Source organism: Rhopilema esculentum, chromosome 4, assembly GCF_057945365.1.
Source record: "Rhopilema esculentum isolate cy_ngs chromosome 4, ASM5794536v1, whole genome shotgun sequence".
NCBI lineage: Eukaryota > Metazoa > Cnidaria > Scyphozoa > Rhizostomeae > Rhizostomatidae > Rhopilema > Rhopilema esculentum.
Window position 1 is genome coordinate 12321750 of NC_142818.1, and position 21464 is coordinate 12343213.

A 21464-nucleotide genomic window follows, 5' to 3' on the forward strand; every position below is an offset into this window, starting at 1 on the left:
CTTTTTATACCCTTTTAGCCCCCCTACTTTTTTTAGACCCCCCAATTTTCTCAACGCTCCGCGGTTCCTGGTTTTCAGGATTATCAACAAATTTAACTATTTGAGCCTGAGTTAGTAGATTGTTATTTTTAACAACAAGATCCAAAGTTTCATTCATTAACATACATCACGTTTATAATTACCTTTTACATGCGCGAGAATTATTTATTCATTTCATGACGGCTTTCTTCGTCTCTTCCTTGGGGACAGCTGATTTCACTGATTCCCGCCAACTTCTCTGACAACCTCAGTTTCCAAACGAGGTGTCAGTGCCTCTAGAACTTAAGATGGCGGCTGGAGCCATGCCACTACAAAGGTGTTTAGCATGCGCAATAAGCGGTAAGGTTGTCACAAATTTTCTTGAAAGTATGTTTAAAAGGATGCACAATAAAAATCTCATTGAGTTCTCATATTTGATTATTCTAAATGTTATAGTGATCGGATAACCAAACAAAGTAGGAAAACGAGAGGGAAAACTTCACGTCACATAGGCCCCAGACTGGAAACTTTGCTGCGCGCCCGCAATATATTGCCCGCGCACACCTCTGCGCGCTTTTGCATATTGGCCGCGCAAAATCCCCTAGATCCCTTGACAATAGGATTTAACATTATTAACAATAAAAATAACTAAGAGTGCATGATTTCAGGCGCGCAGTCTCAAATTTTCAAAATAAACTTGCCCGCGCAAGAAGCAAAGTTTCCAGTCTGGCATAGGCCTACACCAGATTGGAATCTTTGAAAGATGCACGGGGGATCTGTTTCATGTCCTTGAAAATTGCGCAATTGCAAATAGCACAGATAAAAATTGTGTGCGGCTGTGACTTATTACCATAAAAATACAGTATGTAACTTCTGGGTATACATTTTAGAGAAAAACATTAGTAGCATCATTATTGGTCATAAAAACAATATAGCAAAGATAAACATTTTTTATAATTCCTAAAAAAACAAGGGGGCCTAACCAGATGAGAATAGCTTCCGTAAACCAAAAGCTGCTCAAACTTTCAAAAATTTGTGCATGGTAACAAATTAGATCATCCTGTACCATGTGTTTTTTACTCGCAACAGCCTTAACAATGATCAAAATATCCTTCACATGTTTGCTGTTATTTGGCATATGTGTGTACCAAAACCAGCCTCATGTGTACACAAGCAAAAAAGTGATGATGATCTAGATGATCTGCAACCCTGAGGGTCTTCAAATTCAAATCTCATTCGTCAAAATCTTCAAAATTTCCAGTCTGGGGCCCTACATAATAAGGTTATGTTTTTATCAGCATATGCTGGCTATTCATGTATTTTGTACTGAAAAGAAAAGCAAAAATCTTATTAATAGCACCTCAGGTCAGATCCAGTTATACATGAATTACCCTATTACCTATATTTTGAGCTCATTAAAAACTCTTAGCCAAGGTCAAATCGATTTATGAACCTTATGCTGAATATTGGCCAGTAAATTATGCAGCTGCACTAAAAGTTCTTAATCTTAATGCTAATGCCGAAATGTTGTGTACTGCCATGCATAACATAATCTATCAACTGAATATTTTGCCAACAATGTTTGTTTATGAGTCATGTGCCAGACTGTAAAGTATTTTTTCTGCCCTTGGAACACCAGAACAATAATTTTGAAATTTGTGGATAATAAACATTTCCCGCAAAATTGTGCACAGAATTTGATTGAAAGGTTTGAAGAGGCCTTGCATTTTTTTGTTTTTTCTTGTTTTTAATATGAATCAGAAGTTTTACATAAAAGGATATTGCTAAAACATAAACATTATTTTATAAGAATCTAACACTAACACAAGAAATACACACAAGTTGCCTACGCTTGTGTGACTTCTCTTGCATGAGCGATTGCTCTAAAATGATAATAATATTCAACAGTGCTTGAAGCCAGTAATATCTATAAAGAGCATATGATCTTGCTAAAAGGTGACATCAAATGAAAATGAGTTATTACGATGATCATTAATGCACTCAAAGAAAGATTAAATACAACCCAATATTATATATACTCTGTTTATAAATATTATGTACAATATGAAGGCCATATAGATGTTATTGCCAGATGATCTGAAAATGTTGTTCTAAACTTCTTTTGAAAAGGCTATAACTGCCCAGACATTTCAAAATGGCTTAACACCTTATCAGGATTGTGAATTAAATATAAGATTTTGAAATAGTCATAGGACTAATCTACAGTTGAATCCCGATATTATGAAACTGGGACACAAGTATAACTAATTTTCTGGTATGACAAAATATGTTTGGCCCCTGGAAATCTGCCTACCTCTGTACAAATCCCTTTGTGTAAGGAATCCCGTATAGAACAAATTCTCATCATTACGAAACTATTTTTAGGTCCCTTCATCATAATCATAATTTCCTCAATATGACTAACTTTTCTAAAAATTGTCACCATTATTTTGGTCTACTTAAGGCCTGGTCAAACTAATCCAATATCCTGCTGCACAGCTTCCTACATACAGTTACTGCGTTTTTTACTAAATTTTAACCTAATGCGCTCCCAGTGTATATTTATCACTACTTCTTAGGAGAATCATTATTATCAGTGACAAAATATACATTGGCAAACATGCACTTTTTATAATGCTGATAATGGAAAAGAGTTTTGTGCAAAAGTTTACTTCTTTTCAAGATTTAATGTCATTTCAGTGAACAAATCCAATCACAAAAAGACTATAACAGACATTTTTTCCCTGAATTTTAAGAGGAACATTAAGTGTGTTGAACAAGATAGTACATTTTCGACTGTTAATTTAGCAAAAGTGGCAGATTATGCAACAAAAAGGAGCAGATTTGCCGATTATGTGATAAAAAGATGATGTGATAAATTGTTGATTTTGCTACTGCCCTGTCCCTGCACCAGTCCTTTTTTGAGCAAAATCACACGTTCGTGGCAAATCGCACATGCAAACAAATTTGGGCGTGTGATCGCACTTGTAAGAAAATTTGAAGTGCCAACCTGATAAAATTGGTAAAAGGAGCAAGAAAGGTAAAAGCCACTCGAATACATGCAAGAGCAAAACTGAATTCAATCAATACATAACAGTTTACAGTTCCTCGTCAGAAATACTCGAGCTATTGTCAGAATTATAAAATATGTCAGAATTATATTGCTTTCAGGGAACAATTACGTTTTGACAGGAAATTTGTTATTACACTTAACATGCTAATGGCAACTTAGCTGAAAGACGAGACACTAAGTTGAAAGGAGCATTCAGTCAAAAGCCAAACATCAGTTCCGAAAATCATTAATTGATGCTATCCTGCCAGTTTTTACTTCTGGTCCTTTTTTCCTTATTAATCTTGTGGAAAGGCAGTTGACAACTCACTTGATGAATTTCTTTTTGCAATTTGATAATTTGCATTTACAGCTCTGGCTTGGGAATATTGCTGTTTGTTGTGTTGGTCTTCATGCATATTAGACGCACCCTTAACCTAAATGGAAAATATTCTAGATAATAGGCTCTCTAATACACAGTGAATGATACTGTATTTCCTATTTTTTATAATGTATAATTGTTTTTAGTCAACTGAATTGGTGTTGCTAACTAAAAGTGCTACCCTGAATCATTTGTAAACTGGAAATTTTAAAAAATTATGAGCTAGAAAATGGAAAGGTATGTTTAAAATTTTCTTTTTTTCAGGAAGAACTCCCAAAATGAATGTCATCATTAATGCTACCAGACAGTTTTCACTTACTTCACAAATTTTAGCTGGAGGAGCATTCCGAAGGAGGTGGGCTTTTATTTTTGCCATTAACTTGATTGGTTGTTTTAATACTAAAGTTGCTATTTCGGCTCTGCAAATTTCATGTGTTTCCCAAAATTGTTATAAAAACTGACAACAAATCATCATCAAAGTTAGTTTATATTTTAGCAGATTAATGTGTATACATAAGCTGTGTATGGACTTGTTAGAGGGGAATATGTTTCATCATTTTCATTTTTGATTAGCGACAAATGCCTCCCCTTTCAGGGTGTATATACTTATTCCTTCTATATATAGGTGATGAGTTTCTGTACCATAACTTATCCATTAAAATTCTGAAGATCCGTTTTCCCTTTCTTGACTTGCAGTCTTTTCCTTTTGAGAAGTTTCATTTTACGAAATCAGCCATTATTAAAACAATTTTTCTAAGATCTTGTTTTAATATATTCTATTTAATTTGAACCTTAAACATATGAACAATTTTTTTGTGGTACAGAATTTGAAAATGGCTTGGAAAAAAGCAAACATACTAAAAATACAACATACTAAAAGCTTTTTCGTCTGACACTCCTCACAGCAGAAAACGTCAGAATAAGGTTCTGAAAGAAAACAATGAAAAATGTATACCCAGTTGTGGATCAAAATAGGCCAATCAGAAAAATGCAAGCACAAGACTGGTATAGTTGACCAATCAGTGCCGCGAGCCTAAAGAAAAATTACCAATGGAGTCCTAGAGAGAACACAAACTCCTTCTGTCTACACAAATTTGAATCTTAAAAATATATTTGACAATCATAGAAATAATTACTGAAGGGTACATATTTTCACTGGATCTATTGCATATTCATAATATCATTCATGTGGTATTTTTAGGCAGGGAAAGGCAGAGGATTCCCTGGCATATGGTCCCTTGACTGATACCCCAGACTGGACATATTTAGGTATGTAATCTATTGTAATTTTTCAGATTTCTTCTGATACCACTTGGGATATGTTTTTTGTTTCACTCACTGGAAAATGAAATCTGCTTGTGTATGCTCTGTTCAATTCGGCATTAAAGGATAATTATTTTTCTTAACTTTTAATTTGCAGAAAATACCTCTTTTAAAGCAACTATTTTAAGAGTTATTGTTTCTGATCGGAACGTCCTTTGAATGCACCATTTTATGGGAAAGCCCTTTTAAAACCAGCACTCTGCTGGAGGATTCTTTTCCCCATGGTTAAATAATTGATATAAAAAGAAACAAATTTGATTGTTTAAAAGTCTGAAAAATTATTGCTATTTAGCTAAGTTTATTGTTTTAATGAGATTAAATCAGCGATTAAACTCAGAGTATTCATATAGAGGATGACTTATAAATGAATAACGTGTTCTCTTTGAATAGGGAATGTTATTCTTGTATCTCATTTGGCAGTAGAAATTTCATTTTGAGGCATTCAGCTGATCCTCTCAAAGGACCCATTGACAAAGGATGACTAAGGTTTTAAGAACAAATTTTCAAATACCAAAAGTTGCTTCCATTTGTAATTCTAACCGCTCGCTATTAATTGATAATCATACTTAAACTTCCTGAACTAACCATGTCGCTATCCTTAAACCACAGGAGTTTAAATGTATTTGGAATTCTTGTACAAGGAAAGAAAGATAGACTATAGCATATGAGTAGGAAAGAACTCGCAGAACGGGAGGGTTTAAATTAAATATATTGATATTTTGCCCTGCATTACAATGCTCTACAAGAGAATACCCTGCCTGCTATTTGCAGATTTGGATCTTGTGTGACAAATGCAGATGTCATTATTACCTAGATTTCTCGTACTTAGGACGTATCTAATTTTCAAGTCTAATTTGTTTGCGTAATTTCCTATGTTTCTTTTATTGAAGATGGATCTGTTCCACCTCTTTCAAAAAGACAATTGGATAGACAGAAGAAACGAATAGAAACAGCTGTAAGTTATCTTCCTATTATGCAGCATAATCAATTATAATTTATGCAGCATTTTGAACATATTCTGACACAGATCATATAAAGAATGTCATCTCCACGTGAAACTGTGTTTTCAGTGCAGTGCTCAAGCATAATTTTAGATTTAAGATAATTCGGTCTTAACTTTACCTAATCTAGTACGACTTTTTCAGCACTGGGGAATTGTTTTCTTCGTTAGAAGAAGTCGATTCATTTTCGAATTTTATTGGCTCGCCCAAGACAAAATATTCCGGGAAATATTTTTTAAGCCTAGACCTAATATTAAAGTTATTGCATTTAAACCATGGCAGGTGACAAATAAGTTTTGTGGCTTAGTATGCAATTTTTCTGTCGAAGAAGAAGTTTGATGTGGCTTGTTTAGTTAACGTAATGGAGTAATTAACAACCTCAGAGCCGACTTGCGGTTTCTACCGTTAAATTATGCAAAGCATTAGCAATTTATCGCTGCTGTTGTTAATGGCATTACATTGAAAACTATTCATGGGATGGTATGCAGAAGCATTGGTAAAAGTTGCATCATCAATAATTCATAGATAGATTCGATTTAGCCAAAACTAATTCATGGTCCTAGTCTAGATACAGGTCAGCCCTGTTTTACACCGCGATAATTCAGTGAAATTATGCACAGAGTCAAACATCTCGTGCAAAACATTTCACGATAATTCAAGTCTTTTGCAAGTATATAATAACCTGTTTTGTAGTGGTAAACATTTTCAAATATTTCCGTTGTCTCGCCAAGAACCTGCCAGCACTCGTATTACTAGCTTGCCCATGTGTCGTATTCCTCATTTCATTTCTTCCTATTGTTTAACTTATTTTATTTGCTCTCTCATTTAATATTTATGCATTTGTCAGAAATTGATGACATAGACATGTAATGAAAGCTGAAAGCGCCTTGGGTATTGCTAGTTGAACATCAAACCCCCGTTTCAGAATTTTCAGAGTTTCAAGAAATTCTGAAGCCAATGATCCATACATTTACGATATTGAGATGCCAGAAGTGAGGGGCAAATCACTCCAAGAAAATCCTATTGTTTTATCTGAAAATACCGAGAAATCCTATTGTTTTATCTGAAAATACCGAGAAATCCTTTTGTTTCAGGGAAAATCTCGTGCGCTATTTGCAAGAGTGAATTGCCCCTCAGCCAGAAGTACGACACGGACAAATGATAATTCTTTCGCTAATTCCCTGCCCCAAAATCAATCCTTTTCTTTTGCAACTAAGATATAAATTTCATAAAAACCCAAAATGATTTTATTGGCTGAAAAGGAAATTTATACAATTTGAGGCATGAGCCCCTTCAAGAACTGTTGTTGCGACAGCCCTGGTGAAACTGCTGATAAACTTTATTCTTATCAACCATTCTTTTTAGCAACTAAATTAAATCCAAAGCAAAAGCCTTTCCAGAAAAGCTGTCTGTCTGGTTTTATGTGACCCCACCCTTAAACCCTGAAAACCTGTTCGTCATTCGATAATCTCCTTTGTTGTTGTCAGTCTGGGCTTCTGACGATTACGTTGTTGTTTTGAACCTCGGTGCAAATCAGCTGATTTTCCCATGGCTGATTTCAATTGCGTAACCACTTTTAAATTGACACTGGAAAGGTTTCAATAAATGGGAGATTCCGTTTCGCTTCATAACTGGCTTGTGGCTCAAGGTTATAGGTTTTCTTAAGCCAGTGTTTATTAAATATAATCCAAATGTATTTTCGCCTAACAATCATTATATTTTGCCTCCGGGACAAATATGAAATTCTCAATGTGTCTTCTCGTCGTTATTTCTATGACTATGGAAAATCAAAAGCAGTGTTTTTGCAAAAACAACCCTGCCACTGTTTATAGTGCACACGGTGCTAGACTCTAAAATCACAATGAAACGTACCTACCGTGAAATCGCCTCATACAGCTAGTCATTCTACTTTTTATTATATATCTCAGCACAGAATGAACCTATGATACCTTTATACTAAGCTTTCGTATCTTTCAGATGATCAACAGGGACACTTTTGCTTACTTATTTCATTTGGTTTGATTTGAAATTATCAGGAAATCTTGTTTAGCCTTAGATTTTGCACTGCGTGGTGCTGTTTTGAAGGATTGATTTTTCGAGTGATTTAAAATATCTCCGACAACGCGGCCTACATTTCTTTTCTATCAGTCAAAATGCTATATATATGCTTATTTGTTGTAAGTACAAAATTAATGCAATGGCCTTTATGGATGCCCATATCGTGCACGTTGTATCAAAACAAATTATCTGGTCGGTTTCAAGTATGTCAAAGTTGGAATTCTTTGTGAAATAGGGAAATAAACAGGAACCTTTGTATCCATTTGGAAGTAACCTTTGTATCCACCAACCCCTCCCCACTTCACAACTTAATGAGACAGGCATGTTTTTTAGCTTTTCGAAAGCAAATTGTACGTTTTTTGCTGTCCCTTAAATTCAAAACTACTATAGTCGTTTTTTGTCAAAAATATTCCTCCAAATTTTTCCCATAAATTGTTTATTTCTTTATAAGAATCCACTTTTCAAGCTTTTTTATTTTCGACTGTTAGTTGACATCATTCTTTGCAATTCATGAAAAGTTTTCAAAACCGACCAAAATTTTTTTGCTCATGTTTTTTTTTACAAATTTCGAGCTGAAAATGTCTTATCCATCTTAAATGTCTCATGTCGTCAAGGTTTGTCTATAACCGTGTAATCTTGTTTTCATGTTTTATGCAAAAACTACTTTTGTTGGAGGTTTAAGCCATGGTGGATTTATTTCAATTAAATATTTACTAACATCTGCAATTTTTTTTCTTGCAGAATAGAGTGGTGACCATTTTAAAACAAATAAATGAAGCCAAGAAGAAATCTCAGGATAAAAAACATGTCCAAACAGAGAATTCTTTATAGCCTCGACCAGGAAGGACCCTATTATCCAAAACATGAAGACCCGTAATAGACCTCTGCGTGGCAAATTTCACTTTATGTTATGTGGACTTCAGCAACTCAGTTGCTATGGCGATCAATGTTTATTTACATTAAATACTCTCTCTGTCCTATTTGAATAGATTGCCATTGGCTATGTTGATTTGCAGTAAAATTACCTGTAAATTTTAACGAACATTATGGAGGATTTGCTTCTTTGCCTTCAATGGCCAAAAGAGAATAGAATTTCCCTTTATTTTTCACTAGACTTGAGACTTTATAAGTCATTTAATTCTAGATGCAAGATATAGGTGTCAAGTTATGAAAAAATAAAAAATTCAATTGACATATGTTGGAATTTAAGCCAAAAAAGGCTCGATTTTTTATGGCATATGGAAATGAAAGGCAAAGAGGACATCAAGATATTTCTTTGGCAATGATATGATTACAAATCAGAGATAAATGATTTAGTATGTTGTTAGGTACGAAATACCACAAGGCTGAATGGTTTGGTACTACTCATTTTCATACAAAACTCCCTTCTCATCTTGTCCTTATCGAGAGACGTTATAATCCATGAATGAACAGGAAAATTTTATATGGTTTGCAGGTCGAAGAATCGAATCAATGGGCCTAGGTCTGAGGCCCTGATCTATAAAAAGGAACTCCGTTACGCCACTGTTTTCAAGTTTATCTGAAAAATTATGTTTGCTTACGCCAAGCTTATTATCTTAATGTAGCTTTCGTTTTTGAGTAATTGTACATAAATTACTTAGATGCATTTTTATTGCAACTTTTCTTTATTATATGTCCAAGTTTGTGCTCAAATTTCTGATATTGTCTTGCCTGGTCTTATATACATACTTGTATTAAACAACAACCTAAGTCATTATTGAAACGAAGAATTTTCCATTGACTCTCCAAAACTAGCATTGATAAAATGCCAATGTTGATATGGATTTTTTGAAAGTAATTATATGAAGTGAAAGTCTATGTGGCTGCTTAGAAAGGTAGCTGCTTTGGAGGGTTGCTGCTTAGGAAGGAGGAGACATGGGGTTCAGGAGTGGAATATCGTGAATGTCAATTTTAGATCGATAATCTTAAGTTTTGCAAGCATTGGTATCGAAATCTCAGTTGCAAGCATCAATGATGTTTATTTTCAACAACTTGTGGTACATACTTGAGAGTGAGAGCAACTAATGTTTTAGTCTCGTTGGAAATTCTCCATTTTACCATCTTCTCAGTATGAATTCATTAAAACAGTAATGAATTCAATACAATTGTAACAGCTATTGACTTTTGACTTAAACTTCTTAAATTGTTTTGTCTGTTAGATAAGACTGCTTGCATTCTTGTAACGTGATCATGTATTCTCCTTTATACATAGTAGAGCCAGGGTGCTCAAGGGGGCTGAACGTTTGGATTTCAGATTACATCATATTACATTATATCTAAAATTAAAATTAATTTCATCATATTTCGTCATATCAAATTATATCTAAAATTAAAACTCATTTCATCATATGATGTAATTATTGGCGTGGGCGGAGCTTTGGATAAATGTAGGAAACTTTGTATGAGTCTTGTCAAAAACTTTTGCCCTGGGTGCCAAAAGCCGAAATGACGAGGTAACCGACCATCGGAACTCACGTTTGTAAAACCCCCCTTTAAAAAGGTCTGCACCGATATACACCTACAAAGTACCCCTTGATTGCAAAAAAGTCTTCGTTTTTGAGAAGGTATTTTAATTGGGTTTCCAAACTTCGTTCAGAATTACATTCTACAGTACCTCGGCCTCGGCCTGTTCCTAACTTGTTCTTAGCTTCTGACAAACGTTTAGGTAACATTTTACATGTTTTCATTTGAAGAGGTTTAAAATTATTGAATGATTAATTAAAATAATGTGTATTATGTCGATGCATATCAATGATTTATCAGCCACTATTGAACATAAATTTTTTATCCCAGCAAGCTCAACTGTCGCCACTCTCCGGAGTCGATAAAAAAATTCAAACATTAGTCCTTTAATGACAATTATCTGTGTTGGACCCAAAGTCAACGCAACAAATCATCATTCGATTCAAGATAATTCAATCCTGTCTCTTGAAATTTTTACGAATGTTTAGCAAGTATCCAGGAGCTGTAAACAAAACTGCTGCTGGTGGCAACAAGTGGTAGCACAACAAACGCGGGAATCTATGCCTCTTTGAACTTGAACCTGCTGTCTCCTGTTTGGCGAGCGATTTTGTTGACGTCACTCAGCCAATCGGTGATCGCGGAAATAACATCTCCTTCCACTATTGGTCAAATTCAAGTTTCTAGTAGTAACGTTCCATTCGAAATTTCTGAAAATCTGGGGGGTAGCTAGTGATAAGAAAATGTATGTCATTGGTGAATAATCGATCCAAAATGGGGTAACTCGTCATTAACTATCCCCCGTATCTATTCGAATACAATTCGTTTCCAACGATCCGACTGTTGCATGCCAACGGACGCAATTCCGACTCACTCAGTTGAGAGCGCTAGTTGCAGGCAAAGGGTGTGAAAAAGCTTAGTTAAAATACATCGAAAATTAATTCGTCAAAATGCGTGAAATCGTACATTTACAAGCTGGACAATGTGGAAACCAAATTGGTGCCAAGGTAAATTTACGTTATTTTGGATATTTATTATGTCGCCTTCGATCGATAGGTATGTCGCCCTTATCATGATTTTTTCGCTAATGCTGATTTCACATCCATTTTTCAGTTTTGGGAAGTTATCTCCGACGAACACGGCATTGATCCCACCGGAACATATCATGGAGATTCCGATCTTCAGTTGGAAAGAATAAACGTATACTACAACGAAGCAACTGGTAAGTGATTTTAAACACTGCCACACTTGAAAAGACTTCCCGCCATCTGCTTCCCTCGAGCACGCGTTTTTCTGAAGTATTGAACAAGTTTTAGTTTTTTTTAGTAAAAGACTCTCCGTGAGCCAAACCTTTGTTTTAGGCAAAGTTGAAATACACTTTAAGCAACACCTGTTTTCCAACATTATTTTATAAAGGCCTAAGAGAATTTTTTTTTCCCTTTCCAGGTGGCAAGTATGTACCAAGGGCAGTGCTTGTCGATTTGGAGCCAGGAACAATGGACTCTGTTCGTTCGGGACCATTTGGACAAATCTTCAGACCAGACAATTTCGTATTTGGTACGTAAAGTTATCTCTGAATATATTAGATGACGCATTACTTAGATGTTTCCATGACACGGAGAACTCCGCCACCAACTTAGTATTTTATAGCCATCACCGATGTAAAGTTTCAGCAATATTCGAGCCGAAAATTTGTTTGGCAAGTTTTCTAAGATTTGGTAAAAACACTTTCGAATAACGCATATCCATCGCGCGCGTAGATAATTTTACGGGTTTGGAATATGACACTTGGCGCCATATTCGAAATAGGCCCTTGATCCCGCCCTGTCTCCTCCATGCCTTCTCGCTCCCTTTACAACACAAATTTGTTCTTACAGTTTTTACGCAAGTCAATTCTGAAGGTTCGAAGATAAAATGTCAATACTTGTGGTATTTTGGACTCAATTAAGTCTTAGCTGTCAAATGCGACTATAGGCTTTTTATTTTGACATGCGTCTTTTTTATTACAGGACAAAGTGGTGCAGGTAACAACTGGGCAAAGGGACATTACACAGAAGGGGCAGAACTAGTAGATTCAGTATTAGATGTGGTACGAAAGGAAGCAGAAAGTTGCGACTGTCTTCAAGGATTCCAACTGACACATTCACTTGGTGGCGGTACTGGATCTGGTATGGGCACTCTGCTCATCTCAAAGATCCGTGAAGAATACCCAGACAGAATTATGAACACTTTCAGTGTTGTACCGTCCCCAAAAGTATCAGACACTGTTGTTGAACCATACAATGCGACCCTTTCCGTACATCAACTTGTAGAAAACACTGATGAAACATTCTGCATCGACAACGAGGCTTTGTATGACATCTGCTTCAGAACACTTAAACTGACCACACCAACATATGGAGATCTGAACCATCTTGTCTCAGCTACCATGAGTGGTGTCACCACCTGTCTCAGGTTCCCAGGACAGGTACCTAATTGCTTTAATGTACTTAAAACTGATTACTGTAATAGCAACATTTCAACTTCAATGTTGATGATGACAATATTGCTATTGGAGACACAACAAACTTGCTTTGAAACTTCAATCATTCTCCTTGATTTGTTTGAAATATTTTCATCTTGACTTTTACCCTATTTCAAGTCAATACAAATAAAAAATTTCTCATCCAATTTGTCAATTTTTAGCTGAATGCTGATCTGAGGAAACTGGCAGTAAACATGGTGCCATTCCCACGATTGCACTTCTTCATGCCTGGCTTCGCTCCACTCACAAGCAGAGGCTCACAACAATACAGAGCCCTGACTGTGCCTGAACTGACTCAACAAATGTTTGATGCCAAGAACATGATGGCAGCCTGTGACCCACGTCATGGACGATACCTGACTGTTGCTGCCATGTTCAGAGGCAGAATGTCAATGAAGGAAGTTGATGAGCAAATGTTGAATGTCCAAAACAAGAACAGCTCATACTTTGTTGAATGGATCCCAAACAACGTGAAGACTGCAGTTTGTGACATTCCTCCACGTGGTCTGAAGATGTCAGCCACATTCATTGGCAACAGCACAGCAATCCAAGAACTATTCAAGAGAATCAGCGAACAATTCACTGCTATGTTCAGAAGAAAGGCTTTCTTGCATTGGTACACTGGAGAAGGTATGGATGAAATGGAATTCACAGAAGCAGAATCCAACATGAATGACTTGGTGTCTGAGTATCAGCAATATCAAGATGCAACTGCTGAAGAGGAGGGAGAATTCGAAGAGGAAGATGAAGAAGAGGCTTAAATGGACATGTCGATAACACATTGTGTAATATGTAAAAAATAATAAACATAGATTCTTGCAATCTAACCTAAACAATACTTTGTTTCTTCTTGTCCTCTGGTACACTTAAGTTATTGCTAAATGCAGCTGTGCTGTTGCACAAACAACTGATTTTTAAAAAAACACTGAAGTTTATGCTTCTGAGAGCTCTCTAGTTTTTCTCTAACAGGCAGGGTTCTAGTATTTTGATTTGGCTTGAAATTTCATGCCTTCCTGATTTTCTAAACTTATTTGCCGTTAAATTGCATTTGTGAAATCCAAAGAATCGAGATATGATTGGGGTGTGTTACCATATCTAAGGGACTCTTGCAAAGTCACTGTAAAGATTGCAGAAACAATTCAAGTATTTATGTGATGGCTTACTTAACTGTTCAAAGGTTGCATTTCAATTTTTCCAGCTGATCGTAAGTTTATTTGGAACCTTTGAAAAGATATGGATAATGCAAAACTTGTTTAAGAATCTGGATTGTTGAATTTGAGCCATCAATTTGACTTTTTAGCATAAAGAGTTTTGAAATATTGGCTCTGATTTGAAAAGCTTCATTTCAATGCCAAAAAAGATCAAAAATTCAGATAACTGCATTCAACATTTTTCAACAGTTTTACAATACATTGCCTTAACAGAAGATTTTCTTACCAAGATGTCGAGAGATACTGAATCATGGTTTTGATGGGATAGATTTTTGATATAATTCCTAATTACTGTTTCAGTAAATTATTGAAAAGGTCTTAAAGACGACGATCTTAACAATTTAGTTTATTTGATTAAAATAGCCCAAAGTTCTGTAGGCATATAAAATAAATTTTGGATGATAACTTGAGTACTTAGAAAATTCTGAACGCCAAGTCTTTGCCATTGAGTTACTTTTTTACGATTCATTTACTTAAAATTTTATCATACTGGAGATAGGCCAGTGAAAGGAAATTTGTGTATTTGCTATGCATATTTACACCCGTTGCCACGTTTGACGGTTTTTGTTGGCAAGTAAGGCCCAGTCCCCGCTATAGCAGGTTCTCATTTGAGAGGTAAATATGAAATTTTGGCATAAAATGCACCACAGAGTGCTGAATTGGGACATTTCAGGTTAAAGCTGGTAGAATTGTTAGAAAAGTTTATTAAAATTTCCAAGCAAATGGAAAATGGCGACGCGAATCCTGGTCACGCCCTGAGTCATTGTCCGTCAATCAGACGAAATTGCCATAGCTACAAATTTGGTGATTTTCGCTGATTGGCTACTCGATTCCATGGGCTCCTCGCTTCGGTGATTGACGGGGGATGTGATTAGCCCTGTTGTGTTTTCAGATGAACTTACTTCTATTTGATTTCAATAGTTTTTCCCTGTAGGTGTACCCCCGACTTATAATATTGTACCTAGATTTATAAACCGCGCCAAATCAACTTTCAAGCAGCTGGGAAAAAGTGTCCACGCCGGTTATTCGCAAGCAGTCGAAATTATTTAACTAACTTATTTAACTCCGCCATCAAAATGCGTGAAATTGTACATATTCAAGCTGGCCAATGCGGTAATCAAATTGGTGCCAAGGTAACCCATGTTTCAACGTTTAATTTAAGTTATTTTTGGCTTTGACTTTCCTCGAAATACTAACGAGAATACGCTTTCGTGAAATTTACACGGCATATATCTCAATTTTAGTTTTGGGAGGTCATCTCAGATGAACATGGTATTGACCCAACTGGAACCTATCATGGAGATTCAGATCTTCAATTAGAAAGAATAAATGTTTACTATAATGAAGCCACGGGTAAATATTATTTAGGACGCTATTTGTCAATCGACATATTTGTCTTCCCGTCGATGCCCTCTTTCATTTTATAAACGGGGACCTTTGTTTTCCAGCTGATTTTGCTGTTAGGTGATAACTTGAGCTTTTGACAAGCATTTGTAGCCTTTTATTAAACGTAGAGAACTTTTTCCAGAAGTAGATGTAAAGGGACTTTTCTGCCAAATGCCTTCATTCAGACATCGGCCTGTTCTCAAGTGGCCGGCCCGGTTTTGACGGATCTACCCTACAGCTGATTCCGTAAATCAAACAAAATAAGCTTGTAAGATTAACACTTATTAATTTATTACATCGCTGCATCGTATTTATTAATTTTTCACAAATCAGCCATGATACTTCAATATTTGCATAAATGTTTTACATAACCTAATAGAAAATGTTTTGCCGAATTGGTCTTGAAGTACCTAGCTTTAAAAGTTACAATATTTTACGACTTTGTTGTCCTCTATGTTAAATTATATTTTCTAAACTCATCAACGGCATATCTACAACTTCTCAAAGTTAATCAATAATTAAGTTAATATTGTGCCTGATGCACCTGTTCCAACTCTGCGGGATGCACCTCAACATAATGCCGTTGACCGAGGAAGTCACAACGTCAAAGCCCATAGCCATCACGTTCATTCATTTTCTTAATATAAAGAAGTAGATTTAGATTACAAGAAAACTCCTGTGTTTGATCTTGTAGAAAATTTAACCATACTTTTATGTAAATGAACTTGTCAATGTATAGTTTAACAATTTTTTTCCTCGCATTCATTTTAGGGGGGAAATATGTCCCAAGAGCAGTTATGGTCGACCTGGAGCCAGGGACAATGGATTCAGTTCGCTCGGGACCATTTGGGCAGATTTTCAGGCCTGATAATTTTGTTTTTGGTAAGAAATTTATTTGATATGCTTGATATCACCATTACAAACATGTTGTCCTGGTTGCCTAATCAACATGTAAACAAGTATTTGATGTATGACAGGTTAAATAGCCAGGGGTACTTATCTTTGTCAAAAGTGTTGAATAGGGATTCTTTGGATGTCACATTATGCTTTTAAAAACAAAGCAAATGAGCCATCTTTAAAATAATTTACAGGATCTGGGAACTCCCATAGCAAGTAATTGTTTCCCATTACTTCTCATAATTTTAGTTGGAATCCTAGCAACTAGCAAAACATTTTGATCATAGCTGAAGATATGCTTTTTGTTTGTGGCTTTGAGAATAAAGAAGTTATAGAACAACTGTAGTTATGGGTAAAGTCTATTGAAGAGAACAGTATGGTTCATAGCTTTTCAATATACTATCATATTCAATAAATTTGTCTTGGTGGTGAACCTTTCTTCCAATTGAAAGACAGACATCATGTCTATGAAATATGAAACATGCTTCCAATTTTACCAAACCCTCTTTCTGGGTGTTCAGGAGTAGACACCCCCTGTTCATTTTTTTTACTTTTTTCACACCCCCTGCTTCTTGCTTTAACCCCCTGTTTATTCTACAAAAGTGATAGATGATACTTTCCATTGTCCTTGTCAGGGAAACCTGCACTTGAAGAGGGCGATGGGGGCAAAGGGCAAAACAACAGTAAAACAAAGAAAAATTCTCAATTTCACAAGGACAAAGGGGGTCACTGCCCCTGCTGCCCCTATGGTGCAATAATCTTAAACAATGACTTGATTTTTAAAGGTTGATCATCTACACAATTGATTAAACCCCCTTATATTAAATTTTGAACTTGGCAAGGACCCCCTGTTTATTTCAACCTACTTTGTGGTGGTTTGCAAACCAGAATCTTTTTCATTGGTTTGACTATTCAATTAACCTGTTTACAAACTCTTTCAAAAACAAAACTGATATTTTTAGTGTTTCCTTTTTTCGTTTCAGAACGTACAGAGATTAATTTTCTTCAGTCCTATTGTCCTACATCAGTCTTTTCTTCAGTATAATTTCCTTTCTGTTGTCATAGCTATCGCTTTCGTACACAAACTGGCAATTCCAAAACCAAAACTGAAGTGATATTAACAGACGGTGTAAAACTCATTTCAGTTCTGAGGGTATATATGGCTAAATTTGGCATCAAGTTCTGGGACCAAGAAAATCAAAGCAAAATTTCTGAAATATGAATATCAATAACTTCATTTTTTCCCTTTATTTTAGTTCAAAGAAATACAAGTTCATAACAACAACCTTTATAATGAACTATACTTCTACAAAGCATATTGTGAGGCACACCTGATCTCTTAGGAAGAACAATTTGCTTAAGATGACCATTAATATCCCAATTTATCAAGTGTTTGTGCAAAGGTACAAACATAAACTCTACTAAAGTAACCACACAGGGAACGAAAAGCCTTTTTCAACCCCACTGCCATTACACAAATGAAGACAACAAAAACAGAAAGAAAATAGAAAATCAAAGAAAATCAACAAAATTAGTTTTTCACAACATGATGACCAGAGTGTGGTTTAGTTAGAAAAATCTCAATTTGCAAACCAAGCAGATGAATGGAAAAATTCAATGTGAGTTTGAGGATATGCTTGATTAATTCATTAGAAATTTTCATCATAACAATGTTAAGGCAATACTGAAGCTACATCCAAGGTATCTTTGCGAGTTGTCAGTCGCTTTAGTGCACTGATGCTAGCGATAACATCCTAGTAAGTCTTTGCACTTAAAAGCACAGGTGAAGCAAATAGTGCTTTATATCATTACCAACATAATTTGTAAGACTCTTTCTTGGCTTTATGGTGAAATTATGGCTATTTGTGCAAAATTAGGCAAGCTGTTCATTTGCCTAGGTAATATCGGAGTCATGAACCCCATAACAGAGTGGGCAGGATAGCAAATAATTTTATGAGAACTTTTTCTCAAAGAGTGCACTTGACAGTAATAATCTAATGCAGCTATTACTCGTTTCCATGCAGACAAACAGTTCCAGTGAAAACTAGCTTTGAACTTTCCATTATTTCCGTGGAGAGAGTAGTGAAAGACTGGAAAGGCAAAGTTTGTTGGTTGAAATGACAATCAACTATTTAAACAGAGTAAGGCATATATGTCATTTTTGAAGGTAGAGGGATTCTAATCCAAGGCATAATTTTGTACAATTTGACTCAGGATCTCCCACACAAGACTACATCTATAACTAAGGCAGCCAATTACAGTGGTGGATTTAGCGGGCAACTAGGGGCAGTTGCCCCTCCCTCGATGAGTTGAAGCAAGTCTGGTGCCCCTTTTTGGAAATTGTGCGCCCCTTTTGAAGAATGAGAATCAGTTGAAAAAGTTTCTGAGACCGATAGGTTAATTTGCTTCAAAGATTACCTCAGAGTTATGTTGTTTATTTCGAAAATGGATCTGAAATTGTGGCATACAGCGTCATCAATTTTTGAAAATTTTCAGCGTCCCAACTACCAACTGCCCCTCCTTCAAATTTGCTCTGGATCCGCCCCTGGCCAATTATATACTGATCCAATTTTCTCCATTAACCCTGTTGAATGGTAACACTGCTAAAGATGCATTGTTTTGGTAGCAGACTATGTAACTGGCTCTAAAAAAGCTGAGTATATATGTAATATAGTTTGTTAAAGGTATGCCAAGTCAGACACAGAACATTTCAATGCCCTCCCTGGCTTAAAAACTGCATTTTTTAAAATATTTTTTCTTTATGAAGTTAGTTAAATAAATCCACTAATATAAAGGTAATTTGCCTGTTTTATCAAAAATATTGTGACTGTTTCATTTGAAACATGGAAAACACGGAATGGGATTCAATATTTGACATGATGCAAATTATATGGGATCGCAGTCTTCTTTTCAAAAATAATCGAAAGTAGTCTAAGCTTTTTAACAAAAGTGTCTGAATTTTTGCCTTTTATATTTCTTTTGAGCAAAACTCTCCCCACACACAAATTGATTTTGTTTTTCTCATAAGTGGGTCTAACAGAACAGTGAAGTATGCTTAGACAAGATGCAGATGGACGTGAAAATTGCAAGAAAAATTCTCAATGATAACGAAAATTGAAACTGTCTTCATTGACAACAAAAGCTTTTTATGATTTTGCCTGCAGTTTTTGTGCCGTTGCATATTCTCTACACATTGATATAAGCATTCTTTTCTCATCCCTTCTTTATTTCAGTATGCTTGTGAGGTAACCCACCCACTTTCACAATGTATCTTCATTTTTTTTAATGACTGCTTTTGGTTGTGTTTTGGTAGTGTAATTGACAGGCTTTTAAACAATTTGCTCTCCTTTTAGGCCAAAGTGGTGCTGGTAACAATTGGGCAAAGGGACACTACACAGAAGGTGCAGAGCTTGTTGATTCAGTTCTAGATGTTGTTCGCAAGGAATCAGAAAGCTGTGACTCACTTCAAGGTTTCCAGCTTACTCATTCACTTGGTGGCGGTACTGGATCTGGTATGGGCACTCTGCTCATCTCAAAGATCCGTGAAGAATACCCAGACAGAATTATGAACACTTTCAGTGTTGTACCGTCCCCAAAAGTATCAGACACTGTTGTTGAACCATACAATGCGACCCTTTCCGTACATCAACTTGTAGAAAACACTGATGAAACATTCTGCATCGACAACGAAGCTTTGTATGACATCTGCTTCAGAACACTTAAACTGACCACACCAACATATGGAGATCTGAACCATCTTGTCTCAGCTACCATGAGTGGTGTCACCACCTGTCTCAGGTTCCCAGGACAGGTACATAATTGCTTTTATGTACTTAAAACTGATTACTGTAATAGTAACATTTCAACTTCAATGTTGATGATGACAATATTGCTCTTGGAGACACAACAAACTTGCTTTGAAACTTCAATCATTCTCCTTGATTTGTTTGAAATATTTTCAGCTTGAATTTTTCCCTTTTCAAGTCATGCACATAAACCATTACTTATCTTATTTGTCAATTTTTAGCTGAATGCTGATCTGAGGAAACTGGCAGTAAACATGGTGCCATTCCCACGATTGCACTTCTTCATGCCTGGCTTCGCTCCACTCACAAGCAGAGGCTCACAGCAATACAGAGCCTTGACTGTGCCTGAACTGACTCAACAAATGTTTGATGCCAAGAACATGATGGCAGCCTGTGACCCACGTCATGGACGATACCTGACTGTTGCTGCCATGTTCAGAGGCAGAATGTCAATGAAGGAAGTTGATGAGCAAATGTTGAATGTCCAAAACAAGAACAGCTCATACTTTGTTGAATGGATCCCAAACAACGTGAAGACTGCAGTTTGTGACATTCCTCCACGTGGACTGAAGATGTCAGCCACATTCATTGGCAACAGCACAGCAATCCAAGAACTATTCAAGAGAATCAGCGAACAATTCACTGCTATGTTCAGAAGAAAGGCTTTCTTGCATTGGTACACTGGAGAAGGTATGGATGAAATGGAATTCACAGAAGCAGAATCCAACATGAATGACTTGGTGTCTGAGTATCAGCAATATCAAGATGCAACTGCTGAAGAGGAGGGAGAATTCGAAGAGGAAGATGAAGAAGAGGCTTAAAGAAACATGGACGTGTCTTGATGAAACTGTTTTAAGCGTAAAAATTAAATGTTTTAGTGTTAGAAGTATCGAAAGATACTTGGTTTATAAGAGAGGAAACCGGAGTTACTGTGTCGTTTATTTTTTGTTTGCTCTCCAACCTATGACAGCAATGATTGAACTGAAAAGTGTAATGAACAAACCGATTTTTTGAGATCTTATTTTCCCTCAATTACATCGTCATTTCAACTTGCAACCAAATGCATGCTTACCTGGAGCATAGTCAATATTGACTATGCCTGGATGCTGGAGCACAGGTTTAATGCTGAGTGGACTGAATAATATTCTTTCTTTTGCCATTCAGCCACTTATGAAGCTAGTATGAAGTGTGATAATTTTACAATATGAATTTTTTCTGTCCCTGTACCGGCAGTAGCGCAATGAGGGAAGGCAAGAGGAGTCAAATGCCCCCCATTGCAAAAGTTCTCTTGGAAACATGGCGTTTTCTGGGGTTCCAAAGAGTGTGCT

At 36.1% G+C, this 21464-nt stretch overlaps 3 protein-coding genes and 1 long non-coding RNA gene across 4 annotated transcripts; all 4 read left to right on the top strand.

Moving 5' to 3' along the window:
- The first annotated feature begins 288 nt into the window (after positions 1-288).
- LOC135691163 (large ribosomal subunit protein mL52) lies at positions 289-9483 on the top strand. The gene is made up of 5 exons (XM_065208945.2): positions 289-378; positions 3714-3804; positions 4651-4718; positions 5663-5727; positions 8573-9483. Exons 1-5 carry the CDS (start codon positions 327-329, stop codon positions 8660-8662), a joined length of 366 nt encoding a protein of 121 aa, XP_065065017.2. The 5' UTR covers positions 289-326; the 3' UTR covers positions 8663-9483.
- LOC148960441 (uncharacterized) lies at positions 395-3654 on the top strand. The gene is made up of 2 exons (XR_016145305.1): positions 395-530; positions 754-3654. It is a non-coding gene; the product is annotated as an uncharacterized LOC148960441 (long non-coding RNA).
- Positions 9484-11158: 1675 nt separating the features above from the next.
- LOC135691159 (tubulin beta-4B chain) lies at positions 11159-13672 on the top strand. Its single transcript, XM_065208938.2, has 5 exons — positions 11159-11319; positions 11426-11534; positions 11759-11869; positions 12322-12779; positions 12998-13672. Exons 1-5 carry the CDS (start codon positions 11263-11265, stop codon positions 13595-13597), a joined length of 1335 nt encoding a protein of 444 aa, XP_065065010.1. The 5' UTR covers positions 11159-11262; the 3' UTR covers positions 13598-13672.
- A 1357-nt stretch (positions 13673-15029) lies between these two features.
- LOC135691161 (tubulin beta-4B chain) lies at positions 15030-21065 on the top strand. Its single transcript, XM_065208942.2, has 5 exons — positions 15030-15180; positions 15292-15400; positions 16205-16315; positions 19684-20141; positions 20358-21065. Exons 1-5 carry the CDS (start codon positions 15124-15126, stop codon positions 20955-20957), a joined length of 1335 nt encoding a protein of 444 aa, XP_065065014.2. The 5' UTR covers positions 15030-15123; the 3' UTR covers positions 20958-21065.
- Positions 21066-21464: the final 399 nt, after the last annotated feature.

Coding starts and splice junctions, on each gene's coding strand:
- LOC135691163 (XM_065208945.2), top strand. CDS start 327: ATGGCGGCTGGAGCCATGCCACTACAAAGGTGTTTAGCATGCGCAATA. Junction 379..3,713: donor TTTAGCATGCGCAATAAGCG/GTAAGGTTGTCA, acceptor TCTTTTTTTCAG/GAAGAACTCCCAAAATGAAT. Junction 4,719..5,662: donor CCCAGACTGGACATATTTAG/GTATGTAATCTA, acceptor CTTTTATTGAAG/ATGGATCTGTTCCACCTCTT.
- LOC135691159 (XM_065208938.2), top strand. CDS start 11,263: ATGCGTGAAATCGTACATTTACAAGCTGGACAATGTGGAAACCAAATT. Junction 11,320..11,425: donor GAAACCAAATTGGTGCCAAG/GTAAATTTACGT, acceptor TCCATTTTTCAG/TTTTGGGAAGTTATCTCCGA. Junction 12,780..12,997: donor GTCTCAGGTTCCCAGGACAG/GTACCTAATTGC, acceptor GTCAATTTTTAG/CTGAATGCTGATCTGAGGAA.
- LOC135691161 (XM_065208942.2), top strand. CDS start 15,124: ATGCGTGAAATTGTACATATTCAAGCTGGCCAATGCGGTAATCAAATT. Junction 15,401..16,204: donor TTACTATAATGAAGCCACGG/GTAAATATTATT, acceptor CATTCATTTTAG/GGGGGAAATATGTCCCAAGA. Junction 20,142..20,357: donor GTCTCAGGTTCCCAGGACAG/GTACATAATTGC, acceptor GTCAATTTTTAG/CTGAATGCTGATCTGAGGAA.